General features: G+C 35.2%; 1 protein-coding gene and 1 pseudogene across 4 annotated transcripts; both read right to left on the reverse strand.

Annotated features, from left to right (window-relative positions):
* Nucleotides 1–633: 633 nt before the first annotated feature.
* On the reverse strand, nucleotides 634–9,298 carry LOC142522512 (cytochrome P450 77A1-like; annotated as a pseudogene).
* A 9,290-nt stretch (nucleotides 9,299–18,588) lies between these two features.
* LOC142522459 (homeobox-leucine zipper protein MERISTEM L1-like) lies at nucleotides 18,589–24,289 on the reverse strand. Of its 4 annotated transcripts, none has more exons than XM_075625874.1 (13): nucleotides 23,923–24,289; nucleotides 23,269–23,487; nucleotides 22,431–22,705; nucleotides 22,232–22,349; nucleotides 21,928–22,116; nucleotides 21,389–21,829; nucleotides 21,196–21,297; nucleotides 20,892–21,092; nucleotides 20,635–20,809; nucleotides 20,275–20,546; nucleotides 19,975–20,070; nucleotides 19,488–19,872; nucleotides 18,589–18,995 (listed from the first exon to the last, which is right to left on the reverse strand). In XM_075625874.1, exons 3-12 carry the CDS (start codon nucleotides 22,649–22,651, stop codon nucleotides 19,507–19,509), a joined length of 2,181 nt encoding a protein of 726 aa, XP_075481989.1. In that variant the 5' UTR covers nucleotides 22,652–22,705; nucleotides 23,269–23,487; nucleotides 23,923–24,289; the 3' UTR covers nucleotides 18,589–18,995; nucleotides 19,488–19,506. The 4 variants fall into 4 exon arrangements, with proteins under 4 accessions (XP_075481989.1, XP_075481988.1, XP_075481991.1 ...); XM_075625873.1 differs by having other exon boundaries at nucleotides 22,431–22,736; XM_075625876.1 differs by lacking the exon at nucleotides 23,269–23,487.
* Between the last annotated feature and the right edge of the window lie 567 nt (nucleotides 24,290–24,856).

Below are 24,856 nucleotides of genomic sequence, written 5' to 3' on the forward strand. Positions count from 1 at the left end.
CGAATATAAAACACACAAGAAATCTTTGTGAAAGTTCGAAGGACAACATTTCTAAGTATCTCATTCTTCTCTTTCAAGAAAGTGTTTTTCTAAAATATTTTAATTTTTACGTCTTTTGTAAATATCTTATTCAGCAGGACTTATACATTGCATATTATAACTGCTAGCAATAACGCTAACAATCTTTTTCAAATTATTAGACAAAATCATTACAAATTTTGAATTATTTAATGAAACATGTTGACTGAGACTCTATGTTGATGGGAAAAAAACTACTACTACGAATTTCTGAATTTTTTGTACGAAATTCATATAGAATCATACGTCATTACTAATAAAAAAAAAGAGAATTATTTTAGTCAAAATCTGTCGAAAAAAGAATTTGTATTATTCAAATTAAAAAAGAAAGGAAAAAATTTTGTAGTAAAAAAAACTCACGATTTTTTGAATAAAAATCTTGCGATATAACTTTATTACTAATAAATAAAGTATAAATTGCATATCAATTCAATAAAAAAAAAAAAAAAAGAAGAAGCAATCGAATACAACACATTTAAACCGAACAAACCGAAACAATAACAGATGGATTAATTGACTTCAAGTTTGCGCAATCCATAATTTCGAATGTTTGCCCGTGGCTAGGGATGTAAATGATCCAAACCAAGCCGAACAGTATCAGGCTTGAGCTTGACTTGTTTAAGATTAATTCAAGCTCAAGCTCGAGCTCGAGCTTGATTCGACCTTTTATCATCTGGCTTGAGTTTTGCTCGTTTAAGATTGATAGAGCTCGAGCTTTATTCGAGCTTTTATCATCATGCTAGAATTCGAATTGTCTTGAAATTACTAAGCTTGTGAAAAGCTCGAGTTCGACTCGTTAAAAGCTCGTTTATCATGTTAATCAAGCCGGACTCGAGCTTGGTTTATTAATAGCTCGTTTATCATATTTAACAAGCCTGACTTGAGCTCGGCTCATTTTCGAGCTCGTAAAACATACAATTGAGCTCGAATTGGAGCTTGATTCGAGCTTGTTAAAATTAAATATATCTATGAACTAATTTTATATTAGACATAAAAGTTTAAATTTTATTAGTACTAATATTTTTATTTGTCAACTCAACAAATGAGTCAAGCTCGAGCTTACGAGCCACCTAAACGAGCCGAGTTCGAGCTCGCGAGCCTATTAACGAACATGTTTGTGAGCTCACGAGCCGAATACGCTTAGGCTTGAGCTTGGTTTGATTAAATTGTCGAGCTCAAAATCGAGTTTGAGCTTGGTTTGATATGATTAACAAACGAACTCAAACAAGCTTTTTATCGAGCCGAGCTCCGAATAGCTCGCGAACGGTTTGGTTTGTTTACATCCCTACCCGTGGCAGAATAATTGCTTTCAGCGGATCCTTCATGACAACAGTAAATGCGAAGGTTTCGGTAGGGTCGGGCGGGTTATCCGGGATGGGGATCCACTTAAACGCTTGCACCATCCTGGCCAGGAGCAAGTTCACATGTAAGGTGCCCAAACTCCAGGCGGGGCAAATCCTCCTACCCGTCACAAACGGCAGCATCTTCACTCCCTTCATTCCGGTGATATCCACCTCCACGCCGTCGCCGGTTAAGAACCTCTATGGCTTGAATTCACTAGGGTTCTGCCACATGTCCGGATCCTCCAGTCAGCCACGCCGTGTAAAACTCCACATTTGTGTCGGCAGGAATTGTGTATCCCCCAAGCTCTATCGTTTTCGTGGCTGCATGGATTACAAGAAAATTATTGTGAGACTGTTGTGGAAATAAAGAAAACAAGAGGATTTGGAAATGAATTACAGAGGAACAATGACAAAAATAGTGAAGAATATTTAGCTTGAGAACAAAACTATTTCCACACTTTATTTCAGAACAAAGAAAGCCTTTATATAGGCTTACAATCCAACGTTTTCACAACTGAATTATCTCAACAACTAGAGATTTTATTGGCACTACTTTTATTGACTAAATAATAAATCTAAAATATCAAAGATCAAGTCTCCTTACTTCTTTGAATCAGTCTTCAATACTCTCCCTTGATTCAAAGCTACAGACTTCTAGTTGATTTATGAAATACAAATATTTCTTGCATGGAAGGGATTTCGTAAATATGTCAGCAACTTGTTCATTTGTATTGCAAAACTCCAAAGTAATCAACTATTTTGCAACCAACTCTCTGATGAAATGAATTCGAAGATCAATATGCTTTGTTCTTCCATGTAATGATGGATTCTTCGACATAGCTATTGCAGATTTGTTGTCACAATATATCTTAGTTGCTTCAATTTGCTTATGCCTTAGATCTTCTAGAATTCTTTGCAACCATATAGCTTGACATGCTGCTGAAGTAGCAGCTACATACTCTGCTTCGGAAGATGACAATGCTGTTGTTGCTTGTTTCTTTGAACACCTATGAGATAACAGCTGAACCAAGACTAAAAACATAACCAGATGTACTCTTTCTATCTTCCAAGCACCCAGCCCAATCACTATCTGTAAATCCAAGCAATTTAAAGTCTGAATCATGATCATACCATAACCCAAAATCAGTTGTCCCTGCAATATAGCGTAACACTCTTTTTGCAGCACCTAGATGATGTTTTGAAGGAGAGTGCATAAACCTTGATATCAACCCAACTGAAAATGCTATATCAGGCCGAGTATGAGTCAAATAAATCAAGCCTCCAACCATACTTCTGAAATACTTTGAGTTTGCTGCTCCAGTGCCATCATCAAATTGTAGTTTCTCATTTAAATTCATTGTGGTGTCTGCAACTTTACAATTGATCATACTGAATCTTTTAAGAAGATCAGTAGCATATTTTTTTTGTGAAACAAAAATCCATCCTCAACTTGATTCACTTCAAGGCCAAGAAAGTAATGTAATCGACCCAAATCCGACATTTCAAATTTTTTTTTCATGCAAACTTTGAATTCATTAACAAGAGCAGAAGATGACCCCATATAGATCATATCATCTACATAAATACATATGATCAAAATATCATCATTACCTTGCCTCTTCAAGTATAGTGTGGGCTCATTCTTACTTCTTTCAAAACCATTATCAAGAAAATATGAGTCGATTTTGCTATACCATGCACGAGGCGCTTGTTTCAACCCGTAAAGAGCCTTTTTGAGCTTATACACATTGTCTTCTTTACCATGAATAATAAAACCTTCAGGTTGGGTGACATAAACGTCTTCGTGCAATTCCCCATTCAAGAATGCCGACTTGACATCAAATTGGTAAATAGGCAAACTTAAATAGGCAGCTAGTGCAAGTAAAATTCTTACTGTTTCGAAGCGTGCAACTGGAGAAAATAGTGTCTTCATAATCAATTCCTTGTTGTTGGGCATACCCTTTCACAACGAGACGAGCTTTATGTTTATCAATGGTATCATCCGAATGATACTTTGTTCTAAACACCCATTTGACTCCAATAGCATTTTTTCCTTCCGATAAGTTCATCAATTCCCATGTTTCATTTTTCTGAATTGATTTTAGCTCTTCTTCCATTGCAACACGCCATTCTTCTTTTCCTACAGCTTGCCTCAAACTTAACAGGATCAGCAACAAATAAAGCTTGAGTTGAATTATAAATTTCCCTTAATGATTGAAATTTCAGTGGTGGTGTTTCATCTGAAGATGAGCTGCTACATACAGGACTTGAAGTGGTTGAATTTGAAGGAATTGAACTTGAAGAATTCTGCTGCAAAGGAAATTCTTCAACTTGTGGAGCTTCAATTAATGATGGAACATCAATATGAGCACATCCAGATTCTTCTTGCCATTTCCAATTTGCATCTTCATTGAATATGACATTTCTGCTAATAATCACTTTGCCAATGACAGGTTCATACAACCTATATGCTTTAGATTGTGTACAATAACCAACAAAAATGAATTTTGTTGATTTATCATCAAGTTTACTATGATTATGTGAATCAATCAAAGTATACGCAATACAACCAATTATTTTTAAATGACTTACTGAAGGTTTCTTACCACTCCAAGCTTCGTATGGTGTTTGATTTAAAACAGCCTTGGTCGGTGATAAATTTAGTAAATAAACTGATGTAGCAACAGCTTCGGCCCAATATTTATTTGGAAGTTCTTTTGCCTTAAGCATGCTCCTTGCCATTTCAACCACCGTTCTATTTTTCGTTCAGCTATGCCATTTTGCTCGGGTGTATATGGAGCATTCAAATCTCTGTGTAGCCCCTGCTCTTCACAAAACTGAATAAAATTGTTAGATAAGAATTCACCTCCTCTATCAGTGCAAAGTGTCTTTATGTTTCCATCACGTTGCTTCTCAACAAGTGCCTTGAATTTTTTAAATGATTCAAATGTTTCTGACTTGAATTTCAGAAAATAAACCCAACTCATGCGACTGTACTCATCGGTGAATAACAAAAAATATTTGCTTCCTGCAAATGACTCAGTTTGAATAGGACCACACAAATCAGCATGAACAAGCTCCAAAAGATTTGTTGCTCTTCTAGATTTTCCAATAGGAAACGATCTCTTGTATTGCTTCCCATACACACACCCTTCACATAAATCTAAAGACTCGATGTTAGGCAGCCCGGAAACCATTTCTTTCTGACTCAGCAATTTCAAACCTTTAATATTCAAATGCCCATAACGGAAGTGCCACAGTCTGGACTCGATGTTTTCTTTGACAACAAGGACATGATTTTCAACACTAGAAACTTTCAAGAGGAAACAATTTATTTGGCATCATTTTAACATCAACAATGACTTGATTAGATTCTTTATTTCTAATAACACATGAACCATTGTCAAAAAGGACAGAATACCCATTACCGATGAGTTGCCCAACACTCAAGAGATTTTGAGTTAAATCAGGAATGAAATAAACATTAAAAAGGAGCTTAATATTACCATGGCCATCATTTACTGCTATAGTACCTTTTCCTTCCACTTGCATTTGTTTGTCATCTCCAAGCCTTACTTTTATCTTGTATGACTCATCAAGCTCCTTAAATAATGCCTTTGATCCTGTCATATGATTAGAGCATCCGCTATCCAAAAACCAAATATTGTTAGTAGACTTTGCATATTCTTGATCAGCCATGAACAAATTTGCCTCTTGTTCCTGCTCATCTGCATAATTTGCTTACTATTTTTATGCCAACACTGATCCTGCACATGCCCATATTTTTTACAGTAGTTACAATATGGGACATTAGTTTTTTCTTGTTGTTTGAGGTTATTTTGCTAATCTAGTTTCCAACAATCAGCCTTTATATGCCCAAATCTTTTGCAATAGTAACATTGGATGTTTTTGTCACCTCTTCCTCTGCCATAATCATCTCTGCTACGTGATCCTCCCCTTCCACGTCCTCTACCGGTTGCATTTCTTTGCTCATATTTCTGGTTTGAGTTATCCCTCTGTACATGAAAGGCTTTCTCTTCATTTTTTTCAACCGATTTATTTATTCTTACCTCATGAGATTGCAGTGATGCCATTAGCTCATCAAATGAATATGTTGATAAGTCCTTAGATTCCTCAATTGCGGCTACAACATGATCAAATTTTGGAGTCAGACTTCTAAGCACTTTTTCCACAATTGTTTGATCAGAAATTTCTTCTCCATAGGACCTAAATTGATTGATGATTTCAGCAACTCTGGTCAAGAAATCTTGCACGGATTCTCCTCCTTTCATAAGTAAGGTTTCGAAATCCCGACGAACCGTTTGAAGTTTTACAATAATCACCTTCGATGTACCTTCAAACGCACTCTTTAATGTTGTCCAAGCTTCTTTTGCTGTATTTGCACCAGCAATTTTAGAAAAATTGATTCATGGACAGCTTGTTGAATAAAGAATAATGCCTTCGCATATTTCTTTCTGTTTTCTTTCAATCTTGTTTCATCATCTGGATCTTGGTATCCATTTTCGACCAATTCCCACAACTCTTGAGACTTGAAAAGAGTTTTCATTTTAATGCTCTAGAATTCATAATTTTCTCCTTTGAATACTGGTATGGCTGGTTGAGAGATGCTTACAACATTGCCATTAGTTGCCATGAGTTTGAAACCCAGTTATGAAATAGCCTGGCTCTGATACCACAAATGTTGTGGAAATAAAGAAAACAAGAAGATTTGGAAATGAATTACAGAGGAACAATGGCAAAAATAGTGAAGAATATTTAGCTTGAGAACAAAACTATTTCCACACTTTATTTAAGAACAAAGAATTCCTTTATATAGGCTTACAATCCAACGTTTTCACAACTGAATTATCTCAACAACTAGAGATTTTATTGGCACTACTTTTATTGACTATATAATAAATCTAAAATATCAAAGACCAAGTCTCTTTACTTCTTTGAATCAGTCTTCAACAGAGACTAATAAGAATTTGAAACTATATATATATGAATTTGGATCCTCTACTGTGTTGAAAACACAGCACTTGGAGGGTGTCTTCTGAAAGTTTCCTTAACTATGGCTCCAAGATATGGCATTTTCTCAACCTCACTTTCAGTCAGCACTCCATCTTTACCCACAACATCAACAATTTCTTTATACAATTCTCCTTGGATTTCTTGATTCTGTACTAAATGGAGCAAAGCCCACTCCAGCGTGGTGGCGCTCGTATCAGTTCCCGCGTTAATGGCTTCCGAACAAAGCGTCACCATTTCTTCTTCCCCAAGCTTCCCTCTTCCCGCCGGTTCAAGGTCAAACAGTGAATCAATGTACGCAGCGCCAATGGGGCTCGACATTTCTGAAGTGGCGTGTCACGCCCCGTGACCGGGGTTAGTCGACACCGGCGTTGTTTTACAACCACACAATTGAAAACAACAAGCCTCGTAGTACAGTATAAACCAAAAACCAGTTTATTACTCATAATCAATCAAAAGATTGTCTTTACAACGTAGATTCTTAAAATGATAAAAAAATATGCGGAAGCGTTTACAACTTACTAAGTCAAAACTAAAATAAACTTATTGAATTATCTTATTATCAGCCCCAAAACTGGTCTTGTTCATCTTCCTCGATTTTTTTTTCTGATTTATCTGGGGAGAGTAGAGTAAGGGGTGAGTGATATGATCGTCACTCAGTAAGCGGGGGCCGTTCGAGCACAACATAAAAATATTTACACAATTTTTTCGAAAATAACACGTAAACATATCATGCTTTTCATAACATATCATCATATTCATGTCATAACAGCACTGTGATTCTTTCACCTTCTATGGTTTACTGATATCTGTCCCTAATTTTTAATCCTCTAAGGGGACGAGACCATAAAACGGTTCTATCCAACCGTGAAGGGCCATATGTTGGGATTCCCACCCATTTTCAGTGAATCCTCACAGTGCCAACACGTAAACGTACCAAAATCGCACAAAAAAGAACGTAGAAACAGAGTGAAGGTGCTCAACCGAAACTTTCAAAAACGAAATAATTCGTACGAAAAATATTTTAAAACAAGCCCATTTACCTTAGACTGGAAGAAAACATGAAGAATTCGAAAATCATAGAAGAATCATGCTTCGAAAACGCATCAGCACATCTATCGAAAAATCATCCCCTTTGTAAAATTCCTTGCACCTTATTGAACCGTTGGATCGGGCTCAAACTTTTACAGTACGTTACCAAGTACGTTAATTAAATTATGAACGGTAGAGATCGAGTTTGAAGCCGTTGTAACCTACTTATAGACGAAAAACCGTAGGTATGCTGTTTCTCGCCTAAAATCTGAGCAGTTTTCTTACGAAGGCTATAAACAAAAAACTAACAGTTGGATTTGGCCGAAATTTGGATATGTTGTTTCAAACATATGGAAGAACATTCTGAACGGTGAAGATCGGATTCCAAATACCCGAGCGAGAGAAATGAATTTCTGAACTTGGACAGAATTTTGATGACTCGTGCAGAATTTTTAGGGAAGAATTTCGAAAATAATGGAGAGAAATTCGAAAATTAGGTGTAAAATTTGAATGGGAGGGTCCTCCTATTTATAGGGGTTGACTGCTATCCTGATCGTGTTTTATCCTTGTGTTTGAACTTCGAATCAAACTTGAATTTAGGATAGATTATCATATCAAATCTTATATCTTTATTTGGTATCAATATCATATCAAATCTTATATCTTTATCTCGTAAAAATCTTTTCAACTTTGAATTTATATCCCAAACTTTACCTACTCATATCCAAATATTCCTTATTTAATTCCTTAGATCGTGGTATATTTATTATCCCAAATTCAAAGTATATGCACAATATTATCTTAAATCTTGAGCTAAAAAATATTGTACACGATATAATTATCTACACAACTTTAAATAGTCTTGCAAATCTTATATCTTAAATAATGAGATAGATACCGAAAATTGCTTAATCCTAACACACTTAAGTATCGAAATATTATCATGATTACAAAATCTTGAGTTTTAAATGGCCGCTGTGTGTTTTTCTCCGCTCTCAACAAATACCTTTCTGTTTCGAATCAATGGGACCAAACATTCCAGCTGTTTCCTTCTCAGTTCTTTAGCTTCCTTTACCTGCCGTCGGAAAAGCGGGGTCAGCAACGGCAAGAAATCCGGCAGCTTCGGCGTGGTCATCATCATCACATCTTTCAATATACTCTCGATGACTTTGATTCGTTCTTCGGAAATCTTTGCCCCGAAGCACAAGCAAATAAGAATGCTGCATATGGTAAGCCTGCAATTACTCATCACCTCCACATATCCGACGCGGGACGCTTCTTCCTGAAGCCGCCTCATGTGGTTTTCCATAGCCCATTTTCTTACCCAACCACACTGTTTGATTCTCGCCGGATTTATCAGCTCGGTCACGAAGTTGCGGCGGAGGGAACGCCACAGAGGGCCGTACTCGGCCGAGTTTATGGCGCACTTCCCGACGCTGAATATGAGTCTGGTAGGGGAATTCGCCGGCCTGCTGGCAAAGAGCGCGCCTTTCTGAACCAGGGCTTCATGTATCAACTCCGAGCAGGTGATGATCACCAGAGTTCGTTGCCCCATCTGCATGGTGAAAATGGGACCATATTTTACTCGTAAATCACGGACAACATATATGAAAGTGCGGCGCTGGAAGATCACTTGGAACAAGTTCCCCACAAGTGGCCAACCAGTCGGACCCGGTGGTAGGTTTTTAGATTTTCCCCTGGCGGAGGACCAGTATCGCCACCATAAGCGGAGGAAAAGGGCTGTCAAGAATGATACAACAACGTCTATAATTTCCATTAATCTTTTTATTTACCACTGTTGTTTCTAATGGCAAATGGCTGGCCAGTGAGTACATAATGTTGGATATAAAGAAGAAGAGTTTTCACGCCACCAATTACAGGCTAAAATAAATATTTTCATCAGAAATATTTATTACAATGTACCAGATGTCGATGAATAAGAGTTATAGTACTGTGCGCTTTTATAAGTCAAATATTTCATCATACATGCATATTTTTAAATATTATTTTCACATTGTTGCAGAGTTACTCCGGTCTCCATAGCTGCAACATGCTTTTAAGTCATGCATGTGCGTCATTTGATAAAAGGTCAGTAAAAGAGATCCATGCGCAAGTTTTAATTAATTTGTATATGAATTATTCACCATTCGTTAGGGTTTTGGGGCCCTTGGCAAAAAGAGTATGGGCTATGAAAAACATTATGAAATGGTAGAAGAAAGAAGAATATAATTTCGTACCCGTGCTGCACCAAAATTTCGGTATCAATATCATATCGTAAATTCGGTATTTTTTAGTACGGTAATCTCGATATACCGAAAATTCAATATTTTTTTCCAACCCTATTCCAGTGTTCTAATATTTCTGAACGTATATTTATTTAATTTAAATTGATTAGATTATTGGTATCATTTAATAAGTGACGGATAGTTTAACTTTCAGAACCTCTGAACTTATCTATTTTAGGGAACGTATATATAATCTCTAAGCATATATAATTAATCTCTAAGCATTGTACTTAGTTAATAATTAAGGTGCCAAGTAATATATCAATACGTACATATGCGTGAATAATTCCTACGTAAAAATATGAAACCAGTGAATGACATAACAAAGAAAAAACTGAAAAAGGAATTGAAAACGGCAGAACCCCTTTTAGTATAAATATCTTCCACAGAATAGCAAACTCAAATAGAACATACAGTTTTACGAGTTTGATCAGGCGTCGGAAGGCAAATCTAAGATTTGATTTTCGCGCAGCTACGTATTCGAATCCGCAGTGAAAAATAATATTTTTAATATAAAAAATAATAATTTACACTCAAATCGGTATATATATTACACAATGTTCTTTTTAACATAAAAAATAACTGCAATCTAAAAATCATTTCACGGTTCTATAATTAGATTTTTGAAATTTTATTTATCAAATCGTTGGAATAATTTCAGTTCAAAATAATTATAGTAATAAGAAGGTTAGGTCGGAATTCTTCTTGGGCTACAGTTGATTTGGGCTAACTTCTATCCATCCCTTGCTAAGGCCCAGCCCGTAATAAATTGGGCAAACACCACTGCTAGACTACTGCCTCGTGAAGAAAAAATGTAAAAGAAGCCACTCTTTACATGCTTTTCCTTCCCACCAATTTAAATTTATCCAAAATGTCAAATTTATAATTTAATTTTTCAAATATTGAATATATTCCAACATATTCGTGTAAGAGTTTTGTATTCAGATGCCAAATTTGGAAATTTTCCTCGAAGTTGCACAAGAAAGTAAATTCTTGACGACCAATTAATTTATTAATGTTAATGCACTTTTTGGTTTGAAGAATGAGATAATTGATAATAGTGTAATGTGTATACTGAGGTTGAAGTACCGTTTAGTTTTAAGGATGAGGTGATTGAAGAATGTACATATAATGTATTGACGATAAATTCATATATATTGATTTGTGTTCTAAATTTTATAGACAACGCTTAGGCGTTAGGCAGTCGTCCATCGTCCCGATTTTTAGAAAGACAACATCCTTGGACATTGTTAGAAAAATTTGCCTCCTAATTTAATATATAATTTTTTTTGGATTTAAATTTGTTAAAAAAGATCGTATGACATATTTTTCAATCAATTAGTATCGGACAAAGAGGGAAAAATATGTAATTTATTTTGAGTTTGAATCTGATATAGAGAAGTTATCGGAGAAATATGAATACGAATAAGAAGAATTAAATATTTAGGTAAAATAAATCGTCTTGGCGTTTTTTTTTTTTTTTTTTTTTTGCGGTAGCCGAGAATGATAGTCGTTTACCACTTTTTAGAACATTGATATATTGATTACATAATAATTTATTTTCTATTTATTTGTCAAACTTGAGTAAAAAGATTGAACAGAGATGTAAACATTTTTTTTAAATCATCAAATTTAATTTCATTGGATCGAATAATCTATTGTGAAAATGTTTTTCAGTTCACGATGGCTGGCAGCCTTTCCCGACGGCCGAGGCCTTCTAATATTTATACAGATCATTTATTATTCCAACAACGTATATTCCGTTGCATTAAATTTAGGTTGGCTGGGTGACCTCACATAATGTCATGTTATGCTCACGCTCACGTACTTCTTCTTTATGGCTAATTTAAACAATGCATGTCAAAAAAATTGACTACAAAAAAAAAATTTATGGTTATCAAAATAGTTATAACAACAAATCAATAATGTTTAAAAATGTTAAATATAGAAATATGCATATAAAATATATAATAGTGAATTTAACCATGATATAAAAGGGATATTGCGTCTTTTGTGTTTTAATCATGTATATATTTAATTTTGGGTTTTGATTTATGTAACTTAAGTTGTGTTTAGACTTTTGACACTTTTATGATGTAGTAGTTAATTATGTGATGTCAAACACATCAACATTTCCCAATTCTGCATCAATATTTTCTGATGTCACGGTAATATTTTTGCCACATCAACACTCGTGGCCAAAAAAAAGACTAGAAACCATAACACAATCAACTTACATGACAAAACATAAATAGTCGAAACCATTTTGGCTACTTTCACAAAATATAATAATAATATTAAATAGTCGAAACTATTTTTGGCTATTTTCACAAAATATAATACTTTATTATTCTTGCAAAAAATTACGAAGAGTGAATAAAAGATATTTTGCAGAAGGAAAACATCTTAGAAAAATGTCAAACATATTGTTTCTTATTGGAAAATAATATTTAAAATGTGTGTATTGAATATTTGAATGTTGAATATTTGAATGTTGAAAATAAGAGTTGTAAATATTGAAAATTAGTGTGTGATGATGTAGGTAATTTTTGGATTATTTGTAAAGATTTCCTATAAATAGATCTCTCATTTGTGAAGAAAATCACAATTGAGTAGAGAGAAAAATATTATAAAGTGTGTAGTTTGGTAAATTTTGAGAGTTTGAGATTTTTACTTTTTACTATAAATTTTTACTTTTTCACAACACGTTATGAGCACGAAGCTCTAAAAGTCCTACATACTTTTCCAAGCTCCAAACAGAAGAAAAAGGTAACAAAAATAATTATATTTATTTTACTGTTATTTATTTATTGTGTATTTATTTAATATACAATATAATGTTATTATTAGAAATAATAAAAATAAATTTTTCATAAACTTGTTATAAATCCTGGGAGGATGTTAAGACGACATCCCACACTCCCGGTAAGGGATACGACAAGTATAAAAGCCTATAAGATTTTTAAACAAAATAAATTATGACACTCATTATAATATTATGATATGATATACATAATTATTTAAACATGTCTAATATTATATATATATCATATTATTACAATAAAATTATACAAATACATACCATTATTTTTTTTGTACCCCAACGGTCATAAATGGTAAAAAACGGCTAGTTTTTGCCCTATAAATATGATCTCACAAACACATTCCATCACTCCAACTTTCTCTTATTCTCTAAAAATTATTCATCATCAAATTTTTCGAAGAAAAAAGAAGATGGCTTTCTCAAGGATATTTTTAATTATTTTGGTTGTCATACTCACGAGTCTTGTATTTATCGGAGAATATCCTCCTCGTGCGTTTTCTTTATTTTTACAAATATTTGTACTTGTTGTTTATCCGTTATTTTGTATTGCAATAATTATTAACTAATAAAATGCATCGTAATTTTTTTTAGTACCACCATGTCAAATTTAACAAAGCTCGAATTTGTTGCGCTCGACATCACGGGAAAGAATTATATGCCATGGACTCTAGATGTAGAAATACATCTTGAGTCATTGGGTCTAAGCGAGACCATTAAAGAAAATGGCATATGCACGTCACAAGAAAAGGCAAGAGCCATGATATTTTTGCGTCGACATCTCGACGATGGATTGAAATGTGAATATCTGACTGAAAAAAACCCATGGCTTTGTGGAAGGGATTAAAAGAAAGATTCGAACATATAAGAGAAGTTATACTTCCGACCGCCCGGGATGAATGGAATACATTGAGATTCCAAGACTTTAAAAAAGTCAGTGATTACAATTCGGCGATGTATAGAATAATCTCGCAATTAAAATTTTGTGGACATGAGGTCACATAATCTGAGATGCTTGAAAAAACATTTTCCATGTTTCATGCATCAAATATTACTCTACAGCAACAATATAGAGTACGTGGATTCGCGAGATATTCTGAACTCATCGCCTGTCTTCTTGTGGCGGAAAAAAACAACGAGCTATTAATGAGAAATCATCAGTCCCGACCCACTGGATCAACAGCATTTCCAGAAGTAAATGCTGTAAGTAAAAATGAATTTAAACCTGGAAACCGAAATCAAATTCAAAGACAAGGTTTTGGTCGAGGTCGAGGTCGTGGACGTGGACGTGGACGTGGACGTGGACGTGGAATTGGCCGTGGTCGTGGTCAAGGCCGTGGTTTTGAAAATAATCGAGATAGTTATTTTTATAACTCATCTCAAAAGAACGTCCCAAACCATCCACAGAAAAGGCATCATGAGAATACAAGTGTTAATGAGAAGCACTCAAAAAGATATGAAAGTTCTTGTTACAGATGTGGTACTCCAGGACATTGGTCCAAAGTTTGTCGAGCCCCTGAACACCTTTGTAAACTTTATAAAGAATCATTAAAGGGGAAAGAAAAGGAGACCAAATTCACTGAACGCAGTGACCGTTTGAGTGATTCAACTCATTTTGATGCTGGTGATTTTATGAATGATTTCTCTGGAAATGATCAATATGTTGGTGGGATAGAAATGAACAATATTGATGCTGCAGATTTTCTCAACGATTTCTCTGAAAATGAACAATATAATGGTAGAATATAAATGTACAATAATCTATTTTTCATGTATTCATAGAATAATGTTTTATTGTATAATTATGATTTGTGTTATATTTAAATATATATTGCAAGTAATTTATTTCATTGCATATTTTTTTGAAGTTCAAATATGGAAAATGCTATGAGCAAAGCTGAAGTTTGCATACCCGATAGTGGTACAACGCACATTATCCTCCGAGATAAAAGATATTTCTTGGAACTAAAACCAACAAAAACAACGGTGAATACAATATCAGGTCCTGTAGACTTGATTAAAGGATGTGGTAAAGCACAATTTTTGTTACCTAATGGTACAAATTTTTGATCAATGATGCTTTATATTCACCACAATCGAAAAGAAATTTGTTGAGTTTTAATGATATATATTCCCATGGGTATGATACTCAAACAATGAATAAAGGGAATGAGGAATATATGTGTCTTATCACATATAAATCAGGAAAGAAATATGTGATTGAAAAACTACCAATGCTCCCTACTGGATTGCATTATACACATATAAGTCCCATTGAATCAAACATGGTAGTTGATAATTCTTCGATATTAACCAATTGGCATGATCGATTGGGACATCCTGGTTCAACAATGATGCGAAGAATTATAGAAAATACACATGGTCATCCACTGAAAGACCAGAAGATCTTTCAGAATAATAAGTTTCAATGTAAAGCATGTTCTCTTGGAAAACTTATTATAAGACCATCACCAGTCAAAATCCAAACTGAATCACCAATGTTTCTTGAACGTATTCAGGGTGATATTTGTGGACCAATCCATCCACCATGTGGACCATTCAGATACTTTATGGTATTGATTGATGCCTCCAGCAGATGGTCACATGTATGTTTATTATCAACTCGAAATGTTGCATTTGCAAGATTACTTGCTCAAATAATAAAATTGAGGAATCAATTTCCCGATTATACAATCAAGAAAATTAGACTTGATAATGCTGGTGAATTTACTTCCCAAACTTTCAATGATTATTGTATGTCTATGGGAATCATTGTTGAGCATCCTGTTGCTCATGTACATACACAGAATGGATTGGCTGAATCATTGATTAAACGTCTGCAAATGATTGCTAGACCAATAATTATGAAAACAAAGCTCCCTATTTCTATATGGGGACATGCAATTTTACACGTTGCTTCATTAATTCGCATCAGACCAAGTGCATATCATAAATACTCCCCATTGCAGCTTGCATTTGGTAAAGAACCAGACATTTCTCATCTGAGAATTTTTGGATGTATGGTGTATGTGCCTATTGCACCACCGCAACGAAAGAAAATGGGACCTCAAAGAAAGGTTGGAATTTATATCGGTTATGATAGTCCATCAATCATTCGATATCTTGAACCTCAGACAGACGACGTGTTCACAGCACGTTTTGCTGATTGTCATTTTAATGAGGAAATCTTCCCAATGTTAGGGGGAGAACAGCAACATACCGAAAAGAAAATTACATGGTATGTATCATCATTGTTACATCTGGATCCAAGAACAAAACAATGTGAAAAAGATGTACAACAAATTGTACACTTGCAAAGAATAGCAAATCAAATACCAGATGCATTTGCAGACACAAAAGGGGTAACTAAATCATATATAAATGCTGCAAATGCCCCTGCTCGAATTGAAATTCCAAAGAAACAAATGGAAGATACTCATGATGTCATTAAACGCCTGAAGCGTGGAAGGCCAGTCGGTTCCAAGGATAAAAATCCTCGAAAAAGAAAATTCATAGAGAAACACGATGATCACAAAATAAAGAATGAAGTTTCTGAAGAAACACATGATGATCACAAAATAGAGAATGGTGTTCCTGAAGAAACACATGATGATGAAAATGTTCTGTCAGAACCACAAACTGACGAGAATCATGAAATCTCTATCAATTATATTAATACTGGAAAAATATGGAACCGAAAAGATATATATGAAATTGATGATATATTTTCTTATAATGTGGCAATCGACATCATAAATGATAACGAAGATCATGAACCAAAATTTTTTGGTGAATGTAAAAATCGGCATGATTGGATAAAATGGAAAGATGCCATCCAGGTTGAATTAAATTCGCTAAATAAACGTAATGTTTTTGGACCTATAGTCCTTACACCTGAAGGTGTAAAACCTGTTGGATACAAATGGGTTTTTATTCATAAGCGAAATGAGAAAAATGAAATAGTAAGATATAAAGCTCGACTTGTTGCACAAGGTTTTTCTTAAAGGTCTGGAATTGATTATGAAAAAACGTATTCTCCTGTGATGGATGCAATTACGTTTCGGTATTTGATTAGCTTGGCGGTATCTGAAAATTTAGAAATGCGTCTTATGGATGTTGTTACAGCTTACTTATATGGATCACTTGATAATAATATATATATGAAAATCCCTGAAGGATTTAAGATGCCTGAAGCACAAAGTTCAAAACCCAGGGAATGTTATTCTGTGAAATTACAAAGATTATTATATGGGTTAAAGCAATCAGGTCGAATGTGGTATAATCGACTAAGTGATCACTTGATGAAAAAGGGATATGTAAATAATTCAATATGCCCTTGTGTTTTCATTAAGAAAACAACATCCGGATGCGTAATTATTGCTGTATATGTTGATGATTTAAACATCATTGGAACGAATAAAGAAATTCAAGAAGTTGTGTCATACTTGAAGGAAGAATTTGAAATGAAGGATCTTGGAAAAACCAAGTATTGTCTGGGTTTACAAATTGAACAAAAAGAATGTGGAATGTTTGTTCACCAGACAAATTATACAGAAAAGATCCTTAAACGTTTTAATATGGATAAAGCAAATCCTTTAAGTACTCCAATGGTTGTTAGATCATTAAACATAGAAAAGGATCCATTCCGTCCATGTGAAGATGATGAAGATATTCTTGGTCCAGAAGTACCATATCTAAGTGCCATCGGTGCCCTTATGTACCTTACAAATTGTACAAGGCCTGATATATCTTTTGCCGTGAATCTGTTGGCAAGATTTAGCACATATCCAACAAAGAGACACTGGAACGGAATTAAACATATATTCCGTTATCTACGAGGAACGACAGACTTGGGACTTTTGTATTCAAAAGATGCTAATCCAAGTATAATTGGTTATGCTGATGCTGGATACTTATCTGATCCACACAAGGCACGTTCCCAAACTGGATATGTATTTACTCGTGGAGGCACTGCAATATCTTGGCGTTCTCAGAAACAAACGCTCGTAACAACTTCATCAAATTATGCCGAGATTATTGCACTACATGAAGCAAGTCGTGAATGTGTGTGGTTAAAATCAATGATCCAATATATCCAAATCTCATGCGGATTATCATTCGACGAGAAGCCTGTGATACTATATGAAGATAATGCTGCATGTGTTGCTCAAATGAAAGAAGGATACATAAAAAGCGACAGAACTAAACATATTCCTCCTAAGTTCTTCGCATTCACCAAGGAGCTTGAGAAGAATAGATGTATTGATGTTCGTCACATTCAATCAAGTGAAAACTCATCAGATCTCTTCACAAAGGCACTTCCTACGTCAATATTCAGAAAGCACATATATAATATTGGGATGCGCAATCTACGAAATTTGTGAAGAATTATTCATGTCAACATCAGGGAGAGTTTACGTGACTGCACTCTTTTTCCCTTACTATGGTTTTTATCCCAATGGGTTTTTCCAAGTAAGGTTTTTAACGAGGCAGTACAAAAACACGTAATGAAGACATCATCGTATCATGATCATCATCACAAGGGGGAGTATTGCAAAATAATATTTAAAATGTGTGTATTGAATATTTGAATGTTGATATTTGAATGTTGAAAATAAGAGTTGTAAATATTGAAAATTAGTGTGTGATGATGTAGGTAATGATGTATTTTATTTTTGGATTATTTGTAAAGATTTCCTATAAATAGATCTCTCATTTGTGAAGAAAATCACAATTGAATAGAGAGAAAAATATTATAAAGTGTGTAGTTTGATAAATTTTGAGAGTTTGAGATTTTTACTTTTTAGAGAGAAAAATATTATAAAGTGTGTAGTTTGATAAATTTTGAGAGTTTGAGATTTTTACTTTTTACCATAAATTTTTACTTTTTCACAACATTTCTTTCCACGGGGTGAAATTGTATATGGATTTTTTCCAAGAAATACGAACATGCATGCAAACTGCGGACGGATGAATATTTATTTTCGGAGAAACAATAAATTAAATAAAATCTGATCTAAGTATTGATTATTGACCGAAGCAAAATGCATAATAACAGCTTGATACTTTTTTGAAATAAAAATCTCTTCCGAGTGACAAAAGGAATTAAAATTCTAACTCCGATCACAAAACGAAACAAAAGATGCATAAATAGTTTGGTTTAACATTACAAATTGACAAGGTTCTTGTTTACTTGATCATCTTTAATATGTAGGCAGAGTCAATACCCGAACCGAGTACCCTTGCAGGGCAGTGAAAATCCATCTGCATTCATGTATTGAATCCAAGATAAACACCACAAGGCAAGGATATACGCCAGGTTCGTTCTTGACTTCTTCCCTTGCTTCGCGTCGTTTACGTAAACAAACCCTATTCTTCGACATCGCTACTTCATCTCGATCATCACTGCAAAAAATGGTCATTAAGCTAAACGTTTGGAAAAAAAATCCCCAAAACAGTACTAGCTAGTAACTTGTGAACTTTGATCCATAAGTAAACCAAATCACATTCCAGATGATCTTCTGCTCTATGTAGTGTTCGAATTTAGAATGGTGGATGACACCAGAAATATGTTACCTTGATTTACATAAATATGGATACAGTTCCAATCGGTCATAAGTTGGAAGAGGAAGTTCCATACTATAACTGATATGGTATGAGTATTGGTTGAATAAATAACCTGAGAGTTGCATATATAAACTTTGGACAATCCTCTTTTTTGAACTAGCTTTTGGGTTGAGTTAGGTGTAAGTTATAATCTTAACAGTATCATGACAAACATGAACAGAAACTGACATGGGATCATGACCGACATTGTCAGGAAATCAAAACTGACCAAATTTGTTTAACAAGTCATGAGTTTGCAGGCAACAAAGTAGCAAGCTCATAAAAATTTACCTTGAAGATGATGTTTTAGTCATGCACCCTCACCCACTACCGCACCCTTGATCCTTTCAACAGTGCATTTAATAAGGCTATTAACCGTCGCAACCGAGCCCAGAGAGAGTTTAGCAGTTGGAACAGAATCGACAAGTATCTGAAAGGCAACCGTGAGCAAAGATCCACCAGATCCAACCTCAGGAACTTCACTTGCCTGATTGTTTAGTCCATTAGGTAGTATAGCAAAACCAGATGGTAGGAGGGCAACATAATCAGGGTCCCCGCCGCTTAAGACCACATTCATGGCGACAATGTCAACTGGAGCGTAAATAACATAGGATCCAGTCGAGTCGGTGCAGCTCTCTTGTAGTATCAGCATATTGCTTTGGCTTGAGTTTGAGCTCTACATGAAGATTCAACTTGAAGTTATGGAATCCATTTTCAGTGTATATATAGAATGATTGACATGATTGATGAGTGGAGTGAGTTATTAATTGTAACTTACGTTGACACGCAGTAAAGAAACCGAGTTTCCTGGATCACGACCATTTGCTATATGTGCCATTTCTTGAACAAGACCGCCATTTGAAAGGATATCCCACTTTAATGATACGAAAGAGAGAAATTAAGATTATGTAGCAATCTAGATAAGCTAAATCTAAAGACAAATATGTCATGTACCCCAGTAATTAGCATGTGTATGTTATAGCTAACAGAAATGATCTCACACTCGACACCTCCGTATTCTCATCTTCATCAACAACAAATCTCAAATAAGATTCAAGGATTCAAGTCCGAATAGTACCTCGCTTCTCGAATTCTCATCCCGTAGGAAATCAAAAACTCGTTTTGGTGGAACTGGCAGCCAAAACGAAGTTGCAGCACTAAGCACAATCCCAGGAGGTCTGCCTGGATCATCGACACTCTTTCTGGTCATAACTCGAACATCGTCAGCACCACTTCCAGATAACGTTGTCCATGTATGTGCCGTAGAAGCACCAACGCCAGTGCAGAAGCTCATCACCATTCGTTCTGCCAGCTTCAGCATACTCTTTCTACCTTCTGGGGAAGATATCACTGCACCATGGTATATAATTAGAATCTGGAAAATATTATTGTACGGATAAGAACAGTTGTGCAACGATCTTTATTCTTTATTACACACCCCCAGCTTCTCCAGCTGTAATGTTATTAGCCATGACACTTGCTAGCCGTTCACATTGTCGGTCAAGGGTTGCAACCCAGCGTCTTGCCCCGAATGCAAGCCCTGAGTTAACTAATGGCCTGTATATGCTATGAACCGCTCTATCATCCACTTCTACATGTTCAACCCATGTAACCTAGCATAAATTTGTCCCGAATTTTATTAGATAAATTCATTTTCGACACAAATTGCTCATTAGAATGTGAATTTAGCTGTACTTTGGAGTAGCCGTTGGGCAATTCTTGAATCAAACAACCAGATGGCCTTCTTCTACATCTCGATATAGTAGTAGGTCTTAGGTTGTCCAAAGAGACATCAACAACAGCCCAAATGCCATCAGCGTGGTGTTTGCAATATCGTACAAAGTAGTTTTCGCGGGTCGGGACCAAAGGAGAGGGGACTTGGAACTCAGCGGTCATCTGAAAATCAAATCATAAACAATATTAATTAAGAAAAGATTATTATAAACTTAGGTATACAGCAAATTAGAAAGTTCACTTAAACCAATCTTCTCAAACGTACCACTTGTAAAGCTCCATTGTAGTTACCAGCCACACCAGTAGATAAGATTTCCAAAGTCATTGCTCTAGAAACAATACTAGAAAACACGCTTGACCACTGATTCTGTAAAATCATGAATCAAGAATCAAATGAATTCGAAACAGAACACAAAAACATAAAAAATTCGATACCGAATATAATCACGAAACCATACCGCATCCATCAGAATCTCCACCAAGTTAATGTGATTCATAATCACGACGGTCGACTCACGAGAAGCTTCAGATTTCAATCCCAAAGGCTTCGGCCCTATCCCACGTGGGAACGTCCTCATATACTCCTCTTCATTGAAAGTCTCAGCAGAATTACCAGTGCCAGGAATCCATAAGGGCTCTCCAGTTTGAGCCATCCTGAACAATTCCTCCATTGCTGCAACAGCAAGCTCAATAATCATTGGCTTTTCAGAATCACTTGGGCCAGAAACCGACCTAAGAAGATCAGCTGCTCCGAATATCTCCCCTGCAGACATGCTTGCATGTGACGCGAAATTTCCTACTCCAAGATCAAGTGAACGAGATGCTCCAGGTGACAGATGAGGGTAAGTGAGCATTGGTTTTCCGACATACTTCGCAGCGATTCCTGAAATCCTATCGATCTGGAAGTACATCGTATATACATATATTTGTATAGTTTCATCAACGCCTTTAAAACAATTAAACGGTTCCAATTTTTCACTTAATTAATATTAAATACCTCTTCTCTTAAACGAACATTTTCGATCCTAAGATGCTGTTCATCAAATGACATTTCACCAATGGTTGCCGGGCCGCCACAGTTTGGACAGGTAGCATTGCCGAGAGCTTCTTTGTAACGAACGTTCTCTGCACGCAGCTTATCGTTGTCGTTCCTGAGCTGTGTGTTCTCATGGCGTTCATGTTGAGCCTGCAATTAATCCACAAAATCTATTGACAATCAAATCAAAACCTCCCAAAAATAACAAGAACTAATATAAATGCCCATGACAACATCCCAAAAATGTGAAAAAGGTTCACATCACCTTCATTTGAGTGCGTTTGTTTTGGAACCAAAATTTAATTTGTAATGGCTCCAAACCCAGTCGACGGCCAAGCTCCTTCCTTTGTTTATCATCAGGATGAGGGCATTCCTTAAAAAACCTGATCGAACAGCACGTTGTAAAGGGTAAAGTGAAAAAGAAAATAAAATGTTAGTGGCACAAGAAAATGGGAGCAGCTTACGATTCCATTTCCTGTATTTGGTGCTGTGTGTGGCGATGATATCTCTTCTTTTTGGGACGTTGATTGGGATCTTGATCGTCACCGGAGGGGGCTTCCATTATATCAGTTCCCGATTTGCTTTCATACTCGTCGTCCCGAATAAGGTCCAACTCGTTTTCTGGGCTTTTATGACCCAAGTCTAGCAAGTGATGGTGGTTATTGAACATGTTTGGCTGAAACATCTCTACTTTATATAACGCTCTACGGAGGCCGACAAGAAACTAGAGTCTTTGTATCTGGGATAAGAATTTGACTTGAAAATCAGATCTGATAATTATAATTAATGAATCTTTTAGAGAAATGAGGAAGGTAACAACAAACAAAAATCTGACGAAATCTTGAAACAATTAATTAATGATTCTATCAGGGCCACAGATCTGTTTCTTTACTCAACAACAGAAAATATATGCACATGAAAACGGCTAATAAAACTTAAATCAGTGGAGTACGAGAGTGTGCACAAGTTTTTTAGTGTGTGTTCTGAGAAGGGTTTGAAGAGGGAATTATTAATTAATTTTTATTCCGTGCTCTGTTACTGTAATCCGATATAAAAATTGCTTCTTCTTTTTTGGCGGAGAAAACAAAAGAGGAAAATGAAATGGTTGACAATAAACAGTCCGCCATTAAATGGGTTGTCCATTCCGCATGCTGTTTCATCAGAATTGAATTAAACTTCTTAAAGATGAGGGTGCACAACATGGTAGGCAAACATTAAATTCAATCTAAAACGACTCAAATAGTAGAAAGTTTTTTTGTACTTTTTCCGTGTTACAAAATAAAGATAAAATAAACTCCCGACCTCGTTAATCTATTCAAGAATGGAGGTCTTCAGACTTTCCGGAGAGGTTATTCCACCATGCCTAAGCATCAGTCGTTGAAGTTGCACATATATACCAACAAACCCTAGGAAATTCTGTACTAAACTTGTACTTCCTTTCTCTCTCAGAATTGGGGCTTAGCTAGCTTTTTGGCTTTTAAATGTCAGTGCGTTGAGTTTAAGCAGATTCTCTGGCGGTGTCTGAGAAAAAGCAAACGAAATGGTTACATGTAACAACAGACTAGCAATGGACTTTTGTTTTTTTGTTTTTAAGCTTCCAAACAAGACTTTACTTCTTTTTTCCTCTCTCCTGAAGTGACAAACGGCCAAAAATGAGAAAAAAATATAAGGAAACAAAGAGTTGACATAGTGTGAGCCTTTCACACCAAGCAACGTTAAGTTTTTTCGAACTGGGATCACATAAAACGCTTACAAGATACAGGCTGGAGTGATCCAACTCAAACATTATCTCTTCAAGTAGAAACAATTAACGGAAATAACAAAGAATTAAAAAGAAGACAGCTGAATTCGGTAAATACCCTTCACAGAAAATGAAACTTAATACTGTTTTACAGATGAGCAGAAGCTTGAAAGTTGATAAAAAAAGATGCATGCTCAACAGTTGAGTGAACTTACAGTAGCTGGAACTTCCAAGAAAACCCTATTCCGAAATTAGGGTAAAGCAAAATAGTGAAGGCTGAGATCTACTTCTGAGGATTAAAAAACCAGTCCCAGATGGAAAACTAGTGTGGCCTGAAGTTTATTGCAGATGGTGCTTTTCTTGTGAGTAGAATTTAAGAGGAATAATGAGATATTGGGATTGAAAGGGATATAAATGGATGAGGAAAAAGAGGCGATAAAATCAAAATAGAGAGACTATTAATTAAAAGAAAAAGAAAAAGAAAAGAATTTCAGAGAAGGGTGGGTGATGAAGAGGCGAAGAAAGGAAAAGGGGAAGATATGGCAGCGAAGGAGTAATTGCAGAGCGTGTAGAAAGGGTGCGAAAGCATTAATGGCGGGGCGTGAGGAGAGAGCCGAGTCTTTATTGCTCAAGAAATAGAGGGGTTTGGGGTTGGTATCTCGGGTTTAAATTTCCTCTGTAAAAATCATTATAGTAAATATTCTTGAAATCTTTCTTTTTTCTTTTGAATACATTTCGTTTAATATCTTTTGAATCTTATGATATTGCATGTTAATAATATTAATGGTCCAAAATTTTGTTGTGTATTTCGCAACAATATGCATTTATTGTTTTGGCATTTGTTATCTAATTCATAATGAAATCATCATTATGAAATGTAATACAATTTGATTAAGCTAATATTGTTTAGGATTTAGTTTGTAATGATTATCCATAAAATTGAGTGTATTAGGACAAGTGTAATGTAGATAATGCCATTCAATTAATTAATGTTATATAAGAGCTAATTTAATGTTTTAACTTTGAATGTTTTATTTAAAAATAAAAAATAAAAATTGTCATGTTTTGCATTTTCGCCATTTAATTAGTCAAATTGAATTTTGTTTTTGTTTTATTTTTTATATAAAAAAAATAATTTTACCAAAATCT

Source organism: Primulina tabacum, chromosome 13 (genome assembly GCF_025594145.1).
Source record: "Primulina tabacum isolate GXHZ01 chromosome 13, ASM2559414v2, whole genome shotgun sequence".
Classification (NCBI taxonomy): Eukaryota; Viridiplantae; Streptophyta; class Magnoliopsida; order Lamiales; family Gesneriaceae; genus Primulina; species Primulina tabacum.

Excerpts from the sequence above, each read along its gene's own strand:
- LOC142522459 (XM_075625876.1), bottom strand. The coding sequence starts at position 22,651 with ATGTTTCAGCCAAACATGTTCAATAACCACCATCACTTGCTAGACTTG. Across the intron at positions 20,547-20,634 it reads TACAGCTGGAGAAGCTGGGG|TGATATCTTCCCCAGAAGGT; the intron begins GTGTGTAATAAA and ends ACCATGGTGCAG. Across the intron at positions 19,873-19,974 it reads TTTCTTTACTGCGTGTCAAC|AGCTCAAACTCAAGCCAAAG; the intron begins GTAAGTTACAAT and ends ATCTTCATGTAG.